The sequence below is a fragment of the Melanerpes formicivorus genome, unplaced genomic scaffold, assembly GCF_026170545.1.
Source record: "Melanerpes formicivorus ecotype bairdi unplaced genomic scaffold, bMelFor1.0.p_v2 SCAF_69, whole genome shotgun sequence".
Classification (NCBI taxonomy): domain Eukaryota; kingdom Metazoa; phylum Chordata; class Aves; order Piciformes; family Picidae; genus Melanerpes; species Melanerpes formicivorus.
The window spans coordinates 334,340-352,451 of record NW_027142421.1 but is presented as its reverse complement, the minus strand read 5'-3'; the positions used below and the strand labels follow the sequence as shown (position 1 = coordinate 352,451).

General features: G+C 38.3%; 1 protein-coding gene across 3 annotated transcripts in view; it reads right to left on the bottom strand.

Moving 5' to 3' along the window:
- SLC9A3 (solute carrier family 9 member A3) overlaps nt 1–18,112 on the bottom strand; it is a 60,843-nt gene that overhangs the window by 11,165 nt on the left and 31,566 nt on the right. For all 3 annotated transcript variants that reach the window (XM_068162966.1, XM_068162969.1, XM_068162967.1), the window contains exons 3-13: nt 16,174–16,334; nt 13,278–13,356; nt 12,301–12,478; nt 10,461–10,681; nt 8,475–8,677; nt 7,567–7,656; nt 5,842–5,912; nt 4,315–4,444; nt 1,870–1,985; nt 1,166–1,295; nt 467–643 (exon numbers count right to left, since the gene is read on the bottom strand). In XM_068162966.1, the coding sequence (XP_068019067.1) occupies nt 467–643; nt 1,166–1,295; nt 1,870–1,985; nt 4,315–4,444; nt 5,842–5,912; nt 7,567–7,656; nt 8,475–8,677; nt 10,461–10,681; nt 12,301–12,478; nt 13,278–13,356; nt 16,174–16,334 (1,556 nt within the window). The remainder of the gene's footprint in view (nt 1–466; nt 644–1,165; nt 1,296–1,869; nt 1,986–4,314; nt 4,445–5,841; nt 5,913–7,566; nt 7,657–8,474; nt 8,678–10,460; nt 10,682–12,300; nt 12,479–13,277; nt 13,357–16,173; nt 16,335–18,112) is intronic.

The window sequence follows — 18,112 nt, the reverse complement described above, 5'->3', positions numbered from 1 at the left end:
TTTTTCTCGAGACTCATTATGTATCTCATTAGCATCCCTCCCTGTATTTGTACTCCCTACAGGAAAAGAAAGGAACTTTGTCTCTTTGTATGCTGTACATTCCTTTTTAGGTGTATGTAAATTTTGTGGAATGCTCTATGTGATAGTGCTTCTCTGCTACACCTACCCTGCATTATCTCTCCATCATGTTGTAGCATTGCTTAAGGTCTGTTGTTTTTCACCTGATCAAAAATCCTTCACCCAGAAGAAAGATCCCAAAGCAGAGAGAAAAGCAGTATGTGAGAAGATGCCCCTTGAGTTATCTCCTAGTTTAATCTTTGCTTGTTGAGGCCCTTTAAGTTCATGAAGTTTCACAGGACAGAGATAAATGCACAACACAGGACTCTTCAGAGTCCTCCCTGCCCTCCCCAGCCCCTTAGTTTGGATAAGAGTTTGCTACATCGGGGTCCTTGTGAAAGCGTTTTACCCTTTTTTGGCCCCGGTCTCGCTTGTGGATTTTATTGAGCTTCTTGGGATGGTTTATTCCTAGTTTGGTACTCTTGAAAGATTCTAAGCGCTTCCTCATTGTCCTATGGAAAATTTCTTTGTCTTGTTTGTCATCTTCACTATGCATGATCTCATGTCGACTGTACAGGTGTTTGTGCTGTGGCCAGGAAGGGAAGACAATATTCATTTATTTAGAAATACATCTTGAAGTCCTGAATCTACGTATCCAATCAGTGTCAGACAAATGTAAACAACTCCATAAAAAAAGAATGAACCAAAGACTAGTCTGAAGGCATTCATGAAACACCTATTTTGCTTTCCTTTTCTTCACTGTGAAACAGGTAAGAGTCCAGGAATTTTAAATATGTAAGAGTGACTGTCATTTAAGGTAAGCCTCTCCCTATAGGTGTGAATCACCTCAGTTGATACACTCCATTTAATCCCACTTCACAATCTGTATGGACCCAGCTCTGCATTCCACTGGCCCCAGTGAAATCAAAGGCATTAGTGCTGTTAAAGAAGCATGTTCATAAATGAGAAAGAATATAGCCTATCTTCCTCAAGGGTGCAGATTTTGCAGATGGGTTCCTCCCTTTTGAGTTTTGCTCCCAAGTTTGGGTTCCTAATGTCTCTTAGTTTTAGATAGGAAACAAGTCCAATGTTAGCCATCTGCTCTCACCTCCTGCCTGGGTTTATACAGGTACTGTTGTAGGGTGTGATGAGCTATTGTATCTTCTGTGTCCCGAATACTTTTCCTCCTCTGCTCTAAAGCTTGCATGTCAAGGCAAACTGGTCCAGCTTTTTCTCTCCTGAAGAAGAATAAATTATATATATAGATATAGATATATATGCAGAACATTAACTGTTGAACAGGAAGAAAAAACAGGAAAATGGGGAACGAGAGGAAGAAATTAAGATGAAGTTTAAAAATAAAAAAAGGCAAAATCAGCTAAATGAAAATGTGAAATTTTTGGGTTTATTTTTTTTGCTTTTCAGGTAGATGTAGCATTAATTTCTCAGTTTATATGACACATACTCTGTCGGGTGAAAGAGTCTTGAAAGAGTTAAGGAAGAAGCAGTTCTTTTTCCTTGCCTCTCTCCTGACTTTTTCTGGAGCAGAAATGACATCTAGCCCTCTTTATAGCAGATGGTGAACAAAAGGCACATGAAACAGCTCTAATGTGGATATCTGCCTCAACTTACCAACCCTGACTGCAAATATCTGTTCGTGTGTAAAACTACAACAGCACAACTGTATGTATATTCACTGTAATTTGCATTTTTCAACATTTAGAGCACTGTTTCAGTTTCCTCAAATGTAACAAAACAAACAAAACAAGAAATTTGTCTCCCCCCTCCCCCCAGTCAGTCTGCATTACTTACAGTAAATAAGAGACAGAGCTTTCCACAGTACTTGGGCGTGGGGTGCTGAAATCCACATTGACCATGTTGTCTGTACTTGGGGAACGTATAAATGCCAAGGAACCTCTACGTTCTCCCTAAAATAGAAGAAGACATATTATAGCTGCAAACACCTAGGACAAAATGTATCTCAGAAAATGCAGATCATTTGTGAGGCTGCTGTATTCAAGCAGCGCAAGAAGCAGGGGACAAGTTGTATTTAGTTAAGAAATACAAACCACTTTGGTGCTTTTCTGGTTTCTTTACATTGAGTGATATCCCAGTGAATAAAGCTAGGAGAAAAGCCCTTCCAGTCTTCTAAACTGATTTGCAGAGGATGAGCAATTTCTTAGGCATCAATCTAAGTCATATCCTTGCAATTTCACAGCCTCTTTTCTCCTCATAGCGAGCCTGGCAGGGATGAACCTTTCACTTTGTACCACATTGCAAACTAAGTACACAGGGATACCTGGGAGGATTTTTACAACTCAACACACCAGTACGCTAACAGCAGAGTTTTCAGAGATACATGACTGAGTTTTCTAAACTTTCTACCAGATTGGAAGCAGCAAAGGTTAGAGGTCTAGTAAATATTGGTATATGCCTACAACTAATTGACAACTAATTGAAAGAGGTTTCCTTATTGCTTGCACAGTATCTTGTTTAGGTGAGGAGTAGCTGTTGGATGACGTCTTGGTTACATAGACAGAATCTATCCACGATTTTGAATCACAGCAGAGGGAAATCACATAGCAGGTCTCTACATTTCAAACTATAGTGAAGTTTAATAGAAAACCTAAGAAAATACATCTCCCTTGGAGAATATTGAATGATGCCTATTCCCCAACATGGTCCCCCACAACATCCTTCTTTTTCAGTTGAAGAGATATGGATTTGATGGGTAGACTGTTCAGTGGATAAGGAATTGGCTAGATGGTTGCACATGAAGAGTAGTGGTCAATGTCCAGATGGAGACCTGTGACAAGTGGTGTCCCCCAGGGGTCTGTACTGGCACAAGTGCTGTTTAATATCTAAAAAATTTGTAATCTAACTTAATTTGATATTGCTATAAGGGATTAAAGACAGTACTAGGTAAAGATTCTGGGGCTAAATCTAAGATATGTATCTTAGTGATCTATAGAGTCCTTTGCATCTGTTAGAGAGAAAAAAATACGGTAAGGAATCTTCTGAACACATTCAGCAGTGAATCTGAGTCCCATGCTCATCAACATCAAAGTCATTATATAACTTTCTTCCTCTGAGATGTGACCCAGAAAGCAACAAGAGAAAGAAAATTAGTTCTGACCTCAGTCTGATGACTGAATCTCAAAAAAAAACCAACCAAAAGGAAGTACTCACTTGTCTTAGGAACCATTTACTTATCCACTTGCTCTATTATTTGCTTATCTTTTGAGATACACAATTTCTGAATTTCATCTTATGTTCTCAATTTGGTCTTTGAAATTCCACATTTCACTGGAAGATTGCTGCCTGTTTGTAGCTCATTATCAAACAAAAGAGATGAGTAGTGGTAATACCAGTCTTAGCAATTGTGTTTGCTCTAATTAAAGACACTGACTGGTGTATCATCCAGCAGTGAGGATGAGTTCACTTGGAGATTACAAGCATATATAGATTATCACTTCAAAGATCACTGTTTAACAGATTCAATTCAAAAACATCCTTTACACTGTATAAGTTTTGTGCATTTGTAGCGATTTGAACTAAGGTGGCCAGTTTCATACTGAGGAGGATTAGGAGTTCTTACACAATCTGTTAACACTGCTCCAGTTTGGGAATGGTACTAATGTAGAAAGACAGTAAGTTCCTTCCATTTTGTAGCTTTAATAGTTTCTCCTGTTGCAAGTCTAAAGTTTCTCTATCTTTAGAATTGGTTGCATTTGATGTCTGTAGTATATCACTATAGCCCTCATTTTTGAACTGTGGGTGTTATGATTGCATTGATTTAAAGTTACCCGTCCAATTTATTGTATTTTTGGGTTTTGGGTATGCTGTCACCTGGCAGAAATTATAACAGTCCACTAATTGGGTCGTATATGCACATCATTTGGAACTGACCTTCTTCAAATCAGTTTTGTCATCCCATCACACTGTCCTGCAGGAGCCAGACTCTGCTGACACATTTAGAAAGACAGTAGTTTGCCTGATCCTTTTGGCATTTTTTTTTCATGAAGTGAGTATGGAAACAAAGTTATTTGGTAAAATCCAACAGAAAAGTACACTGACATAAGTACAATATCCTCATACTTGGCAATCAGGCAACAATAGCCTCTCAAACAGGTGATATTGAGAGTCAGAACACACATTAAAAACCAAAACATGAAACCAAAACAAACAAAACCAAACCCCAAAATAACCAACAAGTGCAAATAACGCTATAATACATCAACAAGTGCTCACAAGTACCTCAGCCACATAGCTAATTGCATCCTTCAAGTTGAGTTCATGGAAAATGTTAAGGATCTGGTCTCTTGATTTTTGAGCAGACCTCCTCATCAGTACTTTACTGAGGAATCTCCTATCAAAATTGGACCACCTGATAATTTAAGCAAACTGTGTTAACGACAAGAGTTTTCTTTTCACAGCATTTTTAGTTAAGCATAGATTTTATTTGTGTGAACTAAGAAAATGGTAAACACAGCAATAAGGGATTTGATTTTGAAGTTTTTCACTTTAAAGAAAGACAAGGAAGAACCTGCTCCAGAGTTATGTGGCTGTCACAAAGCATTTAATAGGTTCACTTACCAAACATTAATACAAAATCAAGAGTACTGTCATTATAGTATCCCATTTCAGAGTCACAGGACATTTTATACTCTGGGAGACTATGCTTCCTTATTTTTCCACTTCTGATTATGCAGTTATATGTAATACCTTTATTCTAAAAGTTTGCTTTGCTTTCCTCCTTTGGACAGTCAGCCTAGAAAATCAGTTTGCATCAACATTGCCCTTCCAAAAGCACTTACAGTGGGCCTTATTCTATGGGGGACAGAGAATGAGCCTCATGAGGAGCACCTAAGGCAACAGCTACTGTTTAGTCTGGTGGAAAGGAGGCTTAGGGAACACCTTCTTGCTCTCTACAGCTCCCCGAAAGAAGGTTGTAGTGAGGTGGGGGTTGGTCTCTTTTCCCTAGTAACTAGTGGTGGGACAAGAGGAAATGGCCTGAAGTTGTACCAGGGGAGGTTTAGCTTGGATATTAGGAAAATTTTCATTGGTAAAACAGTGGTCAGGAATTGGAATGGGCTGTCCAGAGAGCTGGAGGAAAAAACCTGTGGGCACGGCACTTCAAGACATGGTTTAATGGCCAGGGTGGTCTTAGGTTGATGGTTGGACTCAATCTCAGATGTCTTTTCCAACTGAAACAATTCTATGATTCCATGATTCCATGATTCTTTGATTTAGTGGATATGGTGGTGTTGGGTTGGACTTGATCTTAAGACATCTTTTCCAACCTTAACAATTGTGTGACAGAAAGGATGTGCATTTGCTGTCATTTACACTTCCAGGCTTGTCTAATAGTAGGCTATCTGACATTTCGTATTTAGGCCCCAGAAGATAAAGTTGTTTTTTTAAATTTGCCCCCACAGAATAGCATGGATGAAATTAAATATAACAGAGAAGGATGAACATTAACATTTTGAGTTAAATCTTGTGCAAATTAGCAGTTCACAAATCTTGAGAGAAGCTGATACCTGGATGTGAACTGAGCCATTTGCAAAGGCCTAATCTGAACTGTGGAAGAAAATATTCCAGTGGTGGGGGACAAAACTAAACTATTTTAACACTTTCTATATTTCCAATATTTTCAGTATATAATCTTCTTAACAACATTCAATACCCTTGCTGCCCCTAAACTCACAGGCTTAAAAAGTCATGATTTGCAGATAAGATTCCTTAGCAGTGTTTCCACATTCCAAGTTAGTTACTACTTACTTGTCTCTCAGATAGTTATGTCCTATTTGTCCAGAAATGTCTTCTATAGCAGAAAGAATATGATCGAAGGCCTAGGAAAGTGAAACTGGAATTAATATCTTGGCCAAAGTAAAAGACATAATGAGAAAACAGCTCAATGTATGCTGTTAGACCAGGTGCCTATGCAGAGTAATTTATTTGCTGATAAGGATATTTCCCCCTCCCCCCCCCCCCCCATTTACAGAACATTAATTACTGCATGCTTTTTTTCAAAGGTCCTGAGCTTTCTAACCAGTTATTTACAAGTTCATTAACTATTCTCAAATTAAAAAGGTCTCAGCAAGATAGTACTTAAGCCATCATTTTAACATTCAGCTTTAAGCCTCTATCAACTTATTTTGCCAACTCCATTTCTGTTGTATGAAGTACATCAGAAACGATGAGTATCAGGGATTAAATCAGTTGCATAATTTCCATAGTGTGTCTTTTTAGACCATCCAGGAATCCATACATCCCTCAGAGTAGAAGTAGACTCCATTTTTTGATACCTACGACAAAACCCTATGCTGAGTGTGATAGATGACAGCTGGTAGAAATCCCAAGGATTATAACTCTCCAGTCAAATGATGGCAGCTGCAGGTAGAATTTAGTCTTTCTCTGTGTATGGGAGTCAACATTTCATTCTGTACCCTGGAGTGATTACTCCAGAATACACAACATGCAAAATGTAGATATATGGATGATACAGAATTTTTCCTGGGTATAATATTAATCATTGCCTCAAGAGATCCCTGACATGGAAATGGAGAAAATTAAAAGTACATTTTCTCCTTCCTACTCCTGGAGAACAGAAAGTACTACAATAGCTGCAATTCATATGATTCAGGGAGCACTGTGCCTAGAATATTCTAGAAAGTGGTGGATCAGTACATAAAACTTTACAAAGTGTTAGGATTTACACTACTGCTTAGCCTGCAGTTCTAACTGACATCTAAAGGTATATCCCCATCAATGCAGATATACTGGTTTTCTTCAACTGCTGAAGAACCCTGATTTTCAATTAGTGAAATATTTGAGCAGAAATGGGATTTGAATTGCTGGCTAACAAAAGCATGACACATTTAATCAGTAGTCTCTAAAACTGTTCCTTAGAAACAAACCATGCCTATCTCTAAGTTGTTAACTCGCTTCCTCCAATGTGGCAAGATTGGAAGTTCATAGAAGAATATCTTTATTCGATTTGGGATAGCTGTGTAAATCTGAGAAGTCTGTGAATTAAATAAGGCCATGAAAGACATATTATGGTCTTCCATTCTTTCTTCTGTTTTTTCTACTGAAAATAAATATTTTCTTTAACTGAATATAAACAATATTGCATAAACATTAATTGGAAGAGGCCATGTTTCAAAGCCTTTTGAAAGGTTAAAGACATGCAAACACACACACAGCATTCACACTGAACTAAAACTATTACAAGTAATCTGGAATTTCAGTATGTTATTAGCAATTGCACTGGGCAGCATACTTCCTTTCTAGGTAGCTACCTTTCAATGCAAGCTGCAAACCCTGCTTTCAAATCTTTTCCATAAATAAACATAACATAATACATTTTAGAAAGATTTTGCACATGATATTTGATTCTCTTTTTCCTACCAAAAAGAGATTTTCTCTAAGATTTTTTTTTCTGTCTCAGGGCAGTCTATAAAAATCCAAACAATATCATAGCTTTGTTTAAAAATATCTTACTCTGCCATGAAGTTTCTCATTCAGTTTTGGCTCTCTGTGTTCAGTTTTCTTCACTTTCAACCACTGTACCAACGGTTTGATAGTCAGTCCCTGTGGATAAAAAAAAGATAATAAATACTTAGAATTTTTCATAATCCATGTGTCCTTTCATGTAAATGCAGACTTCCATTCATTTGATCATTATGAAAAAGAAATAGACTATTTTTCATATGGTGCTTGTCATAGAAGATAATATAATGAGGTACCCTTAGCTCTTATTATAAAGGTTTCAAAAGAGAGGATACCATTGGAAAAAATAAATCTTCTATGAGAAAACTATGATAATGGAGGAGTTAAAGTGTTTCCTTGAATTGAATGTGGTATTGTCTGCACATATCAGGAGTTTGTGACCACAGTTGAACTTTCTGTAATAAACTTGAGAAAAAATTCCAAAGAGGTATACACTGACACATCTCCATTTCTATTAATGTTTTGGGGGGATTTTGGCAAAATTTTTTTGGATGTTAAATACAAGGTGTCCCGCTGCCTACTGTTATATATTATAACATATATATTTAATCAAGGCTTTAGGCTCAGGTAGATCAGCTTAATGACTTATTTTGCCCATAGAAATGACTTACAGTTATTCACATAAAATGAAGGATAGTTAATCAGATATTAACTTGAGCACTGTTAATACAAAGCAGGCAAGGCTGAACACTTTTTAGCACAAAGGAAATTGTGTTTTGTCCCTTGTGGTGCCATATGAAAACATAAAATAGGATCTTTGTTACTAAAATTACAAATTCAATTATGCTTTCAGTTCAGTGAAACAATATGCAACCTTCAGCTGAGAACTGCTTGAAGCATTTGATACTTTTGGGGGACTCCTTCTCCTTGTAAGAAGCATGCTTAAGAAATAAAATTACCTGGAAAATAACCGTAAAAAACACAACAATGATAGTTGTGCTGACAAACAGATTTTTCTCTTTCACTTTTTCCATATCCAGAAGCACAACCAGAGCAAAAGCAACTGCGCCACGTAGTCCGCCATATGACATCACCACCTGGTCTATTATCTCTAACTGGACCATTCTGTAGTGGTTAAGAATCCATGTCTGTAAAACTACACCTATAAAAAAAGAAAAGCCAGCATGTCTAGAAATACCCTTATGAAACGTCAATACTCCAACTGTGTGTAACAGGAACGATACCGCCAGTCTGCTTTCATAACAAATTCTCTATACTAGCTGCTTTTCACTGCTCCTCCCATTGCCAAGGAGGGCAGGGCCACCTGGGACCTTCCCTTTTACATTTTCCCAGAGGAATTACATCAAGGTTCTGTGAGTCAGCAGCTCATCTGAGAACGCTGTTCTCTGACATAGGTGCTGCATGTGAAATTCTGCTGCCATTAAGTGTTGCAACAGTGTTGATTTGGGGAATAAGTGTGGTACTCTTTACAAATCACTAAAAATGACACATGTCATTGTGGAAGGTTATGTTTTATTGTCTGCCCTGAGACCTAAATCTCTAAAAATCACATCTCCAGAGCTCCCACCATAAAGAAGGAAACCAGCTTCACTACTCCTGAGAGTGGTATGGTGTGTGTGTGTGCCAGGACTGTCAACCAGTGCCAAAGAGATATTTCTTTTGTATGAGAACGCTGAAGTTGTGTTGAGGGACAAGTGTCTTGTGGTGGAGAGGACCTCAAAAAGCAATTCACGCCACTATCTGACTTTTCAAGGGGTATGAGAGCTGCAGGTATTTAGAACTAGGTATCATCAAGTTTTTAGTAATTTCTCAAAGTCTAAGACAAATTACTTTAATAGATGCAGTTGTTATTGCTGAACATGTAGCATTTAATTAGTGATCACATTTATTACAGGATTGTTAACCATTAATTCCAGGAATACAAGAAGTGACAAAGGCAAGATATGGAGAACTTGTTTAGTGGTGCCTGAGAGGTGGCTAAACAAACAGTGGTTACAGACCATTTAGAAAGGGTGACATGGGGCTAGGCCCTTCATTCAGCCCAGGAACCTCTAGAAAGAATACAGAGTCTAGGAAAACTGCAAGCTAGATAGATGTGTCACCTTTTAATCAAATTTAATTCAAGGTAAAGAAGTGGATAAGACCATTTAATTTATTCCCGTGTGTAACTATGTACACGAAGTCACTGTGTGTGTTACTCTTCAGAAGTACGTCATTCCGTGCCTGTTTGGGCTGTTTCACAAAAGGGTGATTAAATAGTAGAACTACATATTTAGGCAAATTGTCATTGATATTTTGAAATGTTTGCAAGCTTCTATAAGCCCAGCAAATTGACAGAAGGTAATCCCTCCCTGCCACAGTCTTCTTTGCTCAGTTTCTCACAGGTCTTTGCAAATCAGTTCTGAAATCAGAGAACCTGCAGTGTAATTATGTATCGTCTTACATCACCACGTGTCTCAAACCTAAAGTCAACCATATAATTAGCTTGAGACAATGTCTTTATTACCAAATTGAAAGAGCTGAGGGAAAGAGCTGACTAACATGACTCACTTGTTTGTTGGTTTTTCTTTTTGTTTGTTTGGGTTCTTTTGTTTGTTTGGTTGGTTCGTTTTGTTTGGGTTGGGGTTTTTGTTTTGTTTGTTTTGTTTTTTAGGCTCCCATTGAAAGAATTCACTGGGAGATTTTGCCACTAGCATGTGCTGAGTCAATAAAGGTTAGCCACTGGATGATTCATGTTAATCACTGGGCAAGACATATCCCCACAGGTTATCAAAAGTGAAATCATAGCATATTTTCAGGACATGATGAAGCTTACTGTAGAGATGTACCCTCCTAATGCCATGGCAGTCATAAATTCAAATGACAAATGATCATGATTGCATCAAAAATGCAATGAAAGGACAGGAAGAAGATCATTTGCTTACCAATAACTCTGTATACTGAGATGAAGAGCAGAGTCAACAAGATAAAAGCTGTGTTCCAAGTCCAGATGTCTGGATTTACAGCTGAAATTCCCAGAAACATAAAGATAATAGTTTCTGCTCCACTGGCCAACATTTTCATGGTATATCTGACAGTCGTAGAAGATTGTTCAGAGATGTTAGCCTTTACATACTTCTGACAGCAGATGCCACAGAATGTTATCCTAGGGGGAAAAAAATAAAAGGAAAGTAAAAGCTATTGTTCAGAAAATATTGATTGTACCATTTCATATTATGTCCACCCAAATGTCATATACGGATAAAGCCTCATAATTAATCCCTACATGCAGTGGCCATTGTAGAATCTCACCTAGGTAAAAAGCATATTTCAAACATTCATTCTGAAGTGGCTCAAAGAGGTCTGAAGACAGCATTTCATTAGATTCTAACAGGTCTTTAATTCTCTTCCATTTACCCCACTGCTTTACATGCACAAATGGAAATCTATTTTATGATCAGCCTTAGACTAATGAACCGTTTGCAGTAAGATTTTCAGATCTTGAATATGCTTAGTGTAGCATCTACAAACATGAAAAGCAAAGCTGGGAAGAAACATATGTCGGGAATCAATGGATACTAGAAGAAGAAAGACCACAGAGGTATTCAAGCCAAATCAGGAAAAAAAATAGGTAAACCCTAACAGGCCAGTCAAGACAGTGAGAGTAGCAAATAATACCTGTTCAGGTAATACCCTTGAAAAGTACTGGTTTACAGAATTACAGAAGCAACCAGGTTGGAAGAGACCTCCAAGATCATCAAGTCCAACTGATCACCCAACCCTATCTAATCAACTAGACCATGGCACTAAGTGCCTCATCCAGTCTTTTCTTAAACACCTCCAGGGGTGTTTACCCCACCACCTCACTGGGCAGCCCATTCCAATGGCCAATCACTCTTTCTGTAAAGAACTTCTTTCTAAGATCAAGCTTCCCCTTGCACAGCTTGAGACTGTGTCTTCTTCGTTCTGTCACTGGTTGCCCTCGAGAAGAGACCAATCCTCATTTGGCTACAACCTCCCTTCAGGTAGTTGTAGACAGCAATAAGGTCTCCCCTAAGCCTCCTTCTCTCCAGGTGAAACACCCCCAGCTCCCTCAGCCACTCCTCATAGGGCTTATGCTCCAGACCCCTCACCAGCTTTGTTGCCCTTCTCTGGACATGTTCCAGCAGCCTAACATCTTTCTTTAATTGAGGGGCCCAGAACTAGACACAGTCCTCAAGGCATGGCCTAACCAGTGCTGAGTAGAGGGGCAGAATGACTTCCCTGCTCCTGCTGGCCACACTATTCCTGGTCTTCTTGGCCACTTGGGCACACTGCTGGCTCATGTTCATCCTACTATCGACCAGTACACCCAGGTCCCTTTCTGCCTGGCTGCTCTCCAACCTCTCTGTCCCCAACCAGGGGTTGTTGTGGCCAATGTGTAGAACCCGGCACTTAGATGTGTTAAATCTCAGGCCATTGGACTCTGTTCATCTATCCAGCCTGGCAAGGTCTCTCTGCAGAGCCCTCCTATCCTCTAACAGACAACCATTAGTTACTGAAGCATTACTGATTGCAAAGAGGAAAGACTCATGTCTGTGCTTGACAAAGGAAGTTCTCATGTTGCATAGCAGATACAAGAAAGCTTGCATTCCAAGGCCAAATGACAGCATTTGCAAACTATAACCTACTGCAATGTGAAGGTAGTAATATCCCCCATAAGCTCCCATAAGTGTCACATTCTATAGCTTTTAAAAGTAATATTCCATTCTCAGCCCCTTCACAGACAGTAATAAAGAGACTTACGCAAGGATAGCAGAAAGGGACAGCATTTCTGCTGTGAGGTAGGACATGTAGGAAATGATGAACACAAATCCAGGTTCAATGATTCTCACGTGCTTGGTGAAACGACTGACCAACGAAAGCAGGAATGCAAAGAATATACCAACCAGTGTCCCACCCAGGCTCACCACAAAGAATGACACTGAAAAACAAAACCAAACACAGCTTAAACGACAGAAAATCAATGGTTTCAACAAACCCTGTCCTATCGCATGGGCAGTGCACCAGCGAAATTTTTGGAGGACAATTCAAGAATTATTTCTAAAATGCACCAAATTTTGAACACTTGGTATATGAATGAGGCATTCTGTAGAAAAAGCAAAGCTACTTTCTGCTAAACCTCACCATTTTAGTCTTATTCAAAACTTTCTACATTTCTTTGAACAATTTTTTTTCACACATTCTGTAAACAAATGCCTTTCTAAAATCCTGTTCTAGACTATGCCCAAGTCACTGCTAAGACATTATTGTTTCAGATGGTGTAGTATGTCATGATTGGAGTGGCAAGCAATTACTCATTTTTTAGGCAAATAGCATTTCTTAAGAGTCACTGGTAACTGTTACGAGATGGCAATCATGATGAAAAGTGAGAATGTCCCTATGTAATCTCAGTTTTTCTGGAATGCAGGGAAAGCACAGGCTGAGACTGAGGACATGTTATAAAACACTGAAAAAATTAGGTATTGCTGTCAAGTTTGGTGGTCTTAAGAGCTGAACTCAACATCTCTTGAGTCTCCTCCAGAGAAGATAGATTTGATCAAGGTTCCCAAATATGCAGGAATATCCACTTAGCTATGTTTTAAAGACATTTGTCTATATCACAGGAGACAGCAAGAGAAAGGGCTGAAAAATATCAGTTACTGATAGCACACTAGTGATATTTTGTTTAGAAGTCTGAATATGTAGATCAGTGATGCGATACAGAATTCATTTCTACGCACCTACTCCTTTGACACATTCAATCCCAGTCACATTCTCTGGGCCTATTGTAACAAAAGTTTCAAACACGTTGTACAGCACCTGAAAAGAAAAGTAGACTAACTTAATGTTTGCTGCTGAATTAAGCCTGTTAAAATAATCTGAACATTATGAATTCTGAAATCATGTGTGACTGGGGGAAATTCTGTGTGGAGGGAGATGATTTTGCAGATTTCTTAGTTTTTCAAAATGAGAAAAAAAAAAAAAGCAGTAGAGCAAGAATAAACAACATTTGTTTTTTCTTTAACAAATGTTCCATTGTTTTATTTGAATGTGATTTCTATCTAGAATAAACATTGTTACATCTGCAGGTGTGCATTTAAAGCATTTCTCACTCTAAAATCCAGGCAGATTTATTTATTTTCCTGTATATGATAAATAAGATATTTAATGAGATAGTGCCAAGACACTAATAATAAAATACTGCACTAAAATAGGATGAACAGACATAAAATAAATTGAAGGTGAAAGAGAATAAATATAATTGTATTAAAGCTTTTAAAATAACTAGAAGTGATAGTGCTAACAGAAAAGAATTCATCTTATCCATATCCCTGCCTAAGGAGGTTTGTTTGAACATCATTCTTGACACATGCTTGTCTAACCTGTTCTTCAGTCCTCCAGTGATGGAAAAGACCTGTACTATTGCTTTCTCAGAATCACAGAATGGTAGGAGTTGGAATGAACCTCTGGGGATCATCTAGTCCAACCTCCTGCTAATCCAGGCTTGCCTAGAGCAGTTTGCACAGGAACACGTCCAGGCTGGTTTTGGAAGTCTCCAGGGAAGGAGAATTCACAACCTCTCTGAGCAGCCTTTTCTGTTGCTCTGGCACCCTCACAGCAAAGAAGTTTCTGCTTAAGTTCAAGTGAAGCTTCCTGTGTTCTTGCTGGTACCCATTGCCCCTTATCCTATCACTGGATACCATTGAAAGGAGCCCAGCCTCATGGCCACCACCCTTTAGCTGTTTAGATGTGTTAATAAGATCCTTTCTCAATCTGCTCTTCTCCAGGATAAACAGACCCAAGTCTCTCAGCTTCTTCTTGTGAGATATTCCAGTCTCCAAATCATCCTTGTGGTCCTCTTTTGTACTTTCTCCAGCAGTTCCCTGTCTCTGATCAACTGTGGAGCCCAGAAGTGGACACAATACTCCAAATGTGGCCTCACCAGGGCATAGTAGGAGAGGAAGAGAGCTTCCCGTGACCTGCTGGCCACAGTCTCCTTAATGTGCCTCAGAACACCATCAGCCTTCTTGGCCACGAGGTCACATTGCTGGCTAATGATGAACTTATTTTCCAACAGCACTCCCAGGGTGGTTTTTTTTGGGGGGCTTTTTTTTTTGCACAGAGCTGCTTTCTAGAAGGTCAAGCTCTAACCTGTACTGGTGCATGGGGCTAATCCTCCCCAGGTGCAGGACTCCACACTTGCCCTTGTTGAACTTCATGATATTCTCAGCCTTCCTTGTTCCAGCTAAGCTTCTTAATTCTTATCATATTTACCCACAGTTATGGCATACAGGTTACTTTGTTCTGCAATAGCAGTCTTCTGCATATTTACATTTAAAGAATGCTACATCATGCACTTTCTTCTGCCTTTTCTTTCTAAAGGTAAGAACTTCAGTTGCTTCAAAATTTCTTGAAGGCTGTGCTGACTCTTGATCATGCTTCCTCTTCAGGATTTTCCTCAATAAACAATCTAATTTTCATTTATTTGCAGAGTGACTGTTTCTATTAATTTCATAACAACAAAAACTTCTTTCCTTCATAACAACAAAAAACTTCTTTCCTCCTGAAATCCAGTGAGGTTGATACTTGAGTTCATCAAGGGTTTATTTTGATATTTCTTTCCTGTAATACCCCCAAAATACTAATAAGGCTGATTATCTAAACTAAATTAGGTTTCTCTGTAGGCCCTAATTGGCATTTTCAAACTAAGCTGAACAGTTAAGCTGCTGCCAGTGACCCTGCTGCCTTGGTTGCAAAAATTAAGTCACTGATCCTGGTTGACATGTCTTATCATTATTTAGAGACATGCATGAGCAGGAATAGGAGATAATCCAAGAAGTTAACTGAAATGCTGTAGCAACTCTGTTGAATTGCATCTTTACTCCATAGGACTACCTTGACCCTGCCAACTAATACTGTACTACACAAAAAAACACCCAACCCCCCCTATTACATTCTGAGAAAGTAAGTGTTTCAACCACAACAAAAATATAGTAGAAACCTGGGATTCTTTTAACTCTATTCAAGTCTATCAATCTTTCTTTTTTCTTTCTAAATGGAATAAACAAAACCAACCCAACAAACAGAAATTAATGTTACCAAAAAAAAACAACCAAACCCCACCCCAAACCAGAAACTTTATAACATTCCAGAGTTTTCCCCGAATTGGCTCTTTATAATATCTCTTTGATAAACATGAGGCATAAGCACTTTGGCAAGTATTCTCTCTCTCACTGCCTGTACACCTGAGGTACATCTATAAATTATGTTTATTCTGAAAACATGAAGAAAAGTGAATATGCATTAAAAACAATATCAAAGACAGGCTAAAAATCCCTAGAACTAATTCCAGTACTTGAACAACAAAGACAAATCAAACACACACCTGAAACTTCATTTTAAATGTTTTTATGCTCACCCAACCCAGGAGTGTTTATTTTTACATGACATAGGCTCCAAATAGCTTTCCTGCTCAAACATTTAATCAGTCCAGTACTGTGTTTGTAAGCAAGAAAGAGAACACCAGTAGCTGTACTACACTAGCCTGTGATTAGATACACACAGATGATGCAATATTTAATTTAGGGGGAAAAAACACTAGAGTTTGGGTGAATTCAGGATCTATAACCTACTTACCACAGTTACCGCATCATTCAGAAGTGATTCTCCAAAAACAATGATGAATAGAACTTCGTTGACATGGACTTCTTCAAACACTGCCAGAACAGCTACAGGATCCACAGCAGCAATTAAGCTGCCAAATAGGAGGAAGTCCAGAAGTCCAGTATCCAGGTGGCCTTCAAAAACAAAAGCAAACAAAGTATAAACCGAGTCAACTCTGCATTATCTGTACTAATGACAGACAGTGATATTACAGACAATGCAAAATCCTTGAAAATAGGGATCCTAAGATATCACCTGGAAAGCATGGCATAGAAACCTGGTTGCTTCTGGGAGCAGTACAGTCCTGTTTTTATGGCTAAGAACCAGATATAAACTGGTTTTGTATTTGCATGTGGTACAGTTTACCCAACTTGAGTAAATTATCTCAGGATAACTGAAAACTGACAAGATGGACAACACGGAACTTACTTCTGAAGTAAATGTTTCAAAGTACTTCATGTCACAGGACAGATTTGATCTCAGTCACTAAGCACTGCTGTAGGAAGGCTCAACTTCACTTAGTGCAGTTAAACACTACTTGTGGCCTCCTTACACAAGTAGACATTTATTAGTAGGTGCAGTTAAGCCACTTGTTTCAAATTATGATTCATGAGGCCACTGTTAAATTGTTTTCAAGTGTACCCTAAATATAAATGAAGGACTAAAATATACTTCACTATGTTTGTGGTGCAGTCCTTTAAGAATTTTGGCAGTTATTTTGAAACTTTTGAAATGACAGCACTCTGATGACAAAGTAAATCAGTATTTTCTTTCCTTTTTTAATTATTCTCTTAGTTATGAAGTATTATTATGTTTGCTTGTTTAGTTGGGTTTGGTTTTGGCTTTTGTTCTTTTTTGTTCAGTTGTGCAAAGAGACTTAGGCAAGCATCATTTGAAAAGTAACAGAAAACAAAGAGCCACAAGGATCATTTTGCTAAGCTTCCTTGAAAAATTTACCCTCTTCATGCAATCAAGAGTGGAATCTCAGTCTTGGTTTGTTGTTTTTTTTCCTTGGGGAACAGACTTTGGCAAGTTCAGGGAACAGGAAAATTCCCATCATGTTCATTAATGAGTGAAGGAGGAAGAAGTATTTATTAAGAAGTGATTATATGAAGAAGAGCAAATAAAGCATATGTCAATAGCTCATTCTTTAGAACATAGTTCAGAGGCCCAGGACCAAAGTTAATAAACAGGTGTATCAGGCATGATTTCTACAGGTGAGGGTGAAATCTTTTCAACTAAATGATTTGGAAGCATGAGTAGCCATAGCTATAGAATCAATATTGTCTGTAAGATGCTGCCAGAACATGGCTACTCCTCTAAGAAGTACTCTTACACTTTTTCAGATTGAGATTTTGTAGTGCTTGAAAGGTAGTCGAAACAGAAACTACATTCCAAATATTTTTGTTACTAAATGGCATGGGCTTAGTTCCTCAAGAGAATGATGACACTTACATGAGCATCTGGGGACAAGAGTAGGCAACACTTTGTTGTATTTGACAATGGCCAATGATCTGGGGTACCTGCATAGTTTGCAGAGATATAGCTACTTTATATTTTCTTAAAAAAAGAAATAGTCTTGTTCAGACTTTGTCATATTGGACTATGAATGAAGACTGAGTCTATACATTTCAGTGTGTGAGAGAGCTTGCAGCAGTAAGCTGAAGCCTGTGCTAAAAATTCTGTGAACGGCCTTGAACCTGAATCTAAGGAACAGATGCATCAAATGTTCTTCTCCGCCATACTAAAGGAAGGAACAAACCCAGTGACAATAGCTGTCAGATATCAGGGTAGAAGAGAATATAATCTTTTAAAAGAAATTGACTCACTGGGACTGCTTATCTTTTTTATATGTTACCAATTATAATCATAGGTACATTCTTTGAAGACATGAAAATCTAGTGAGCAAATA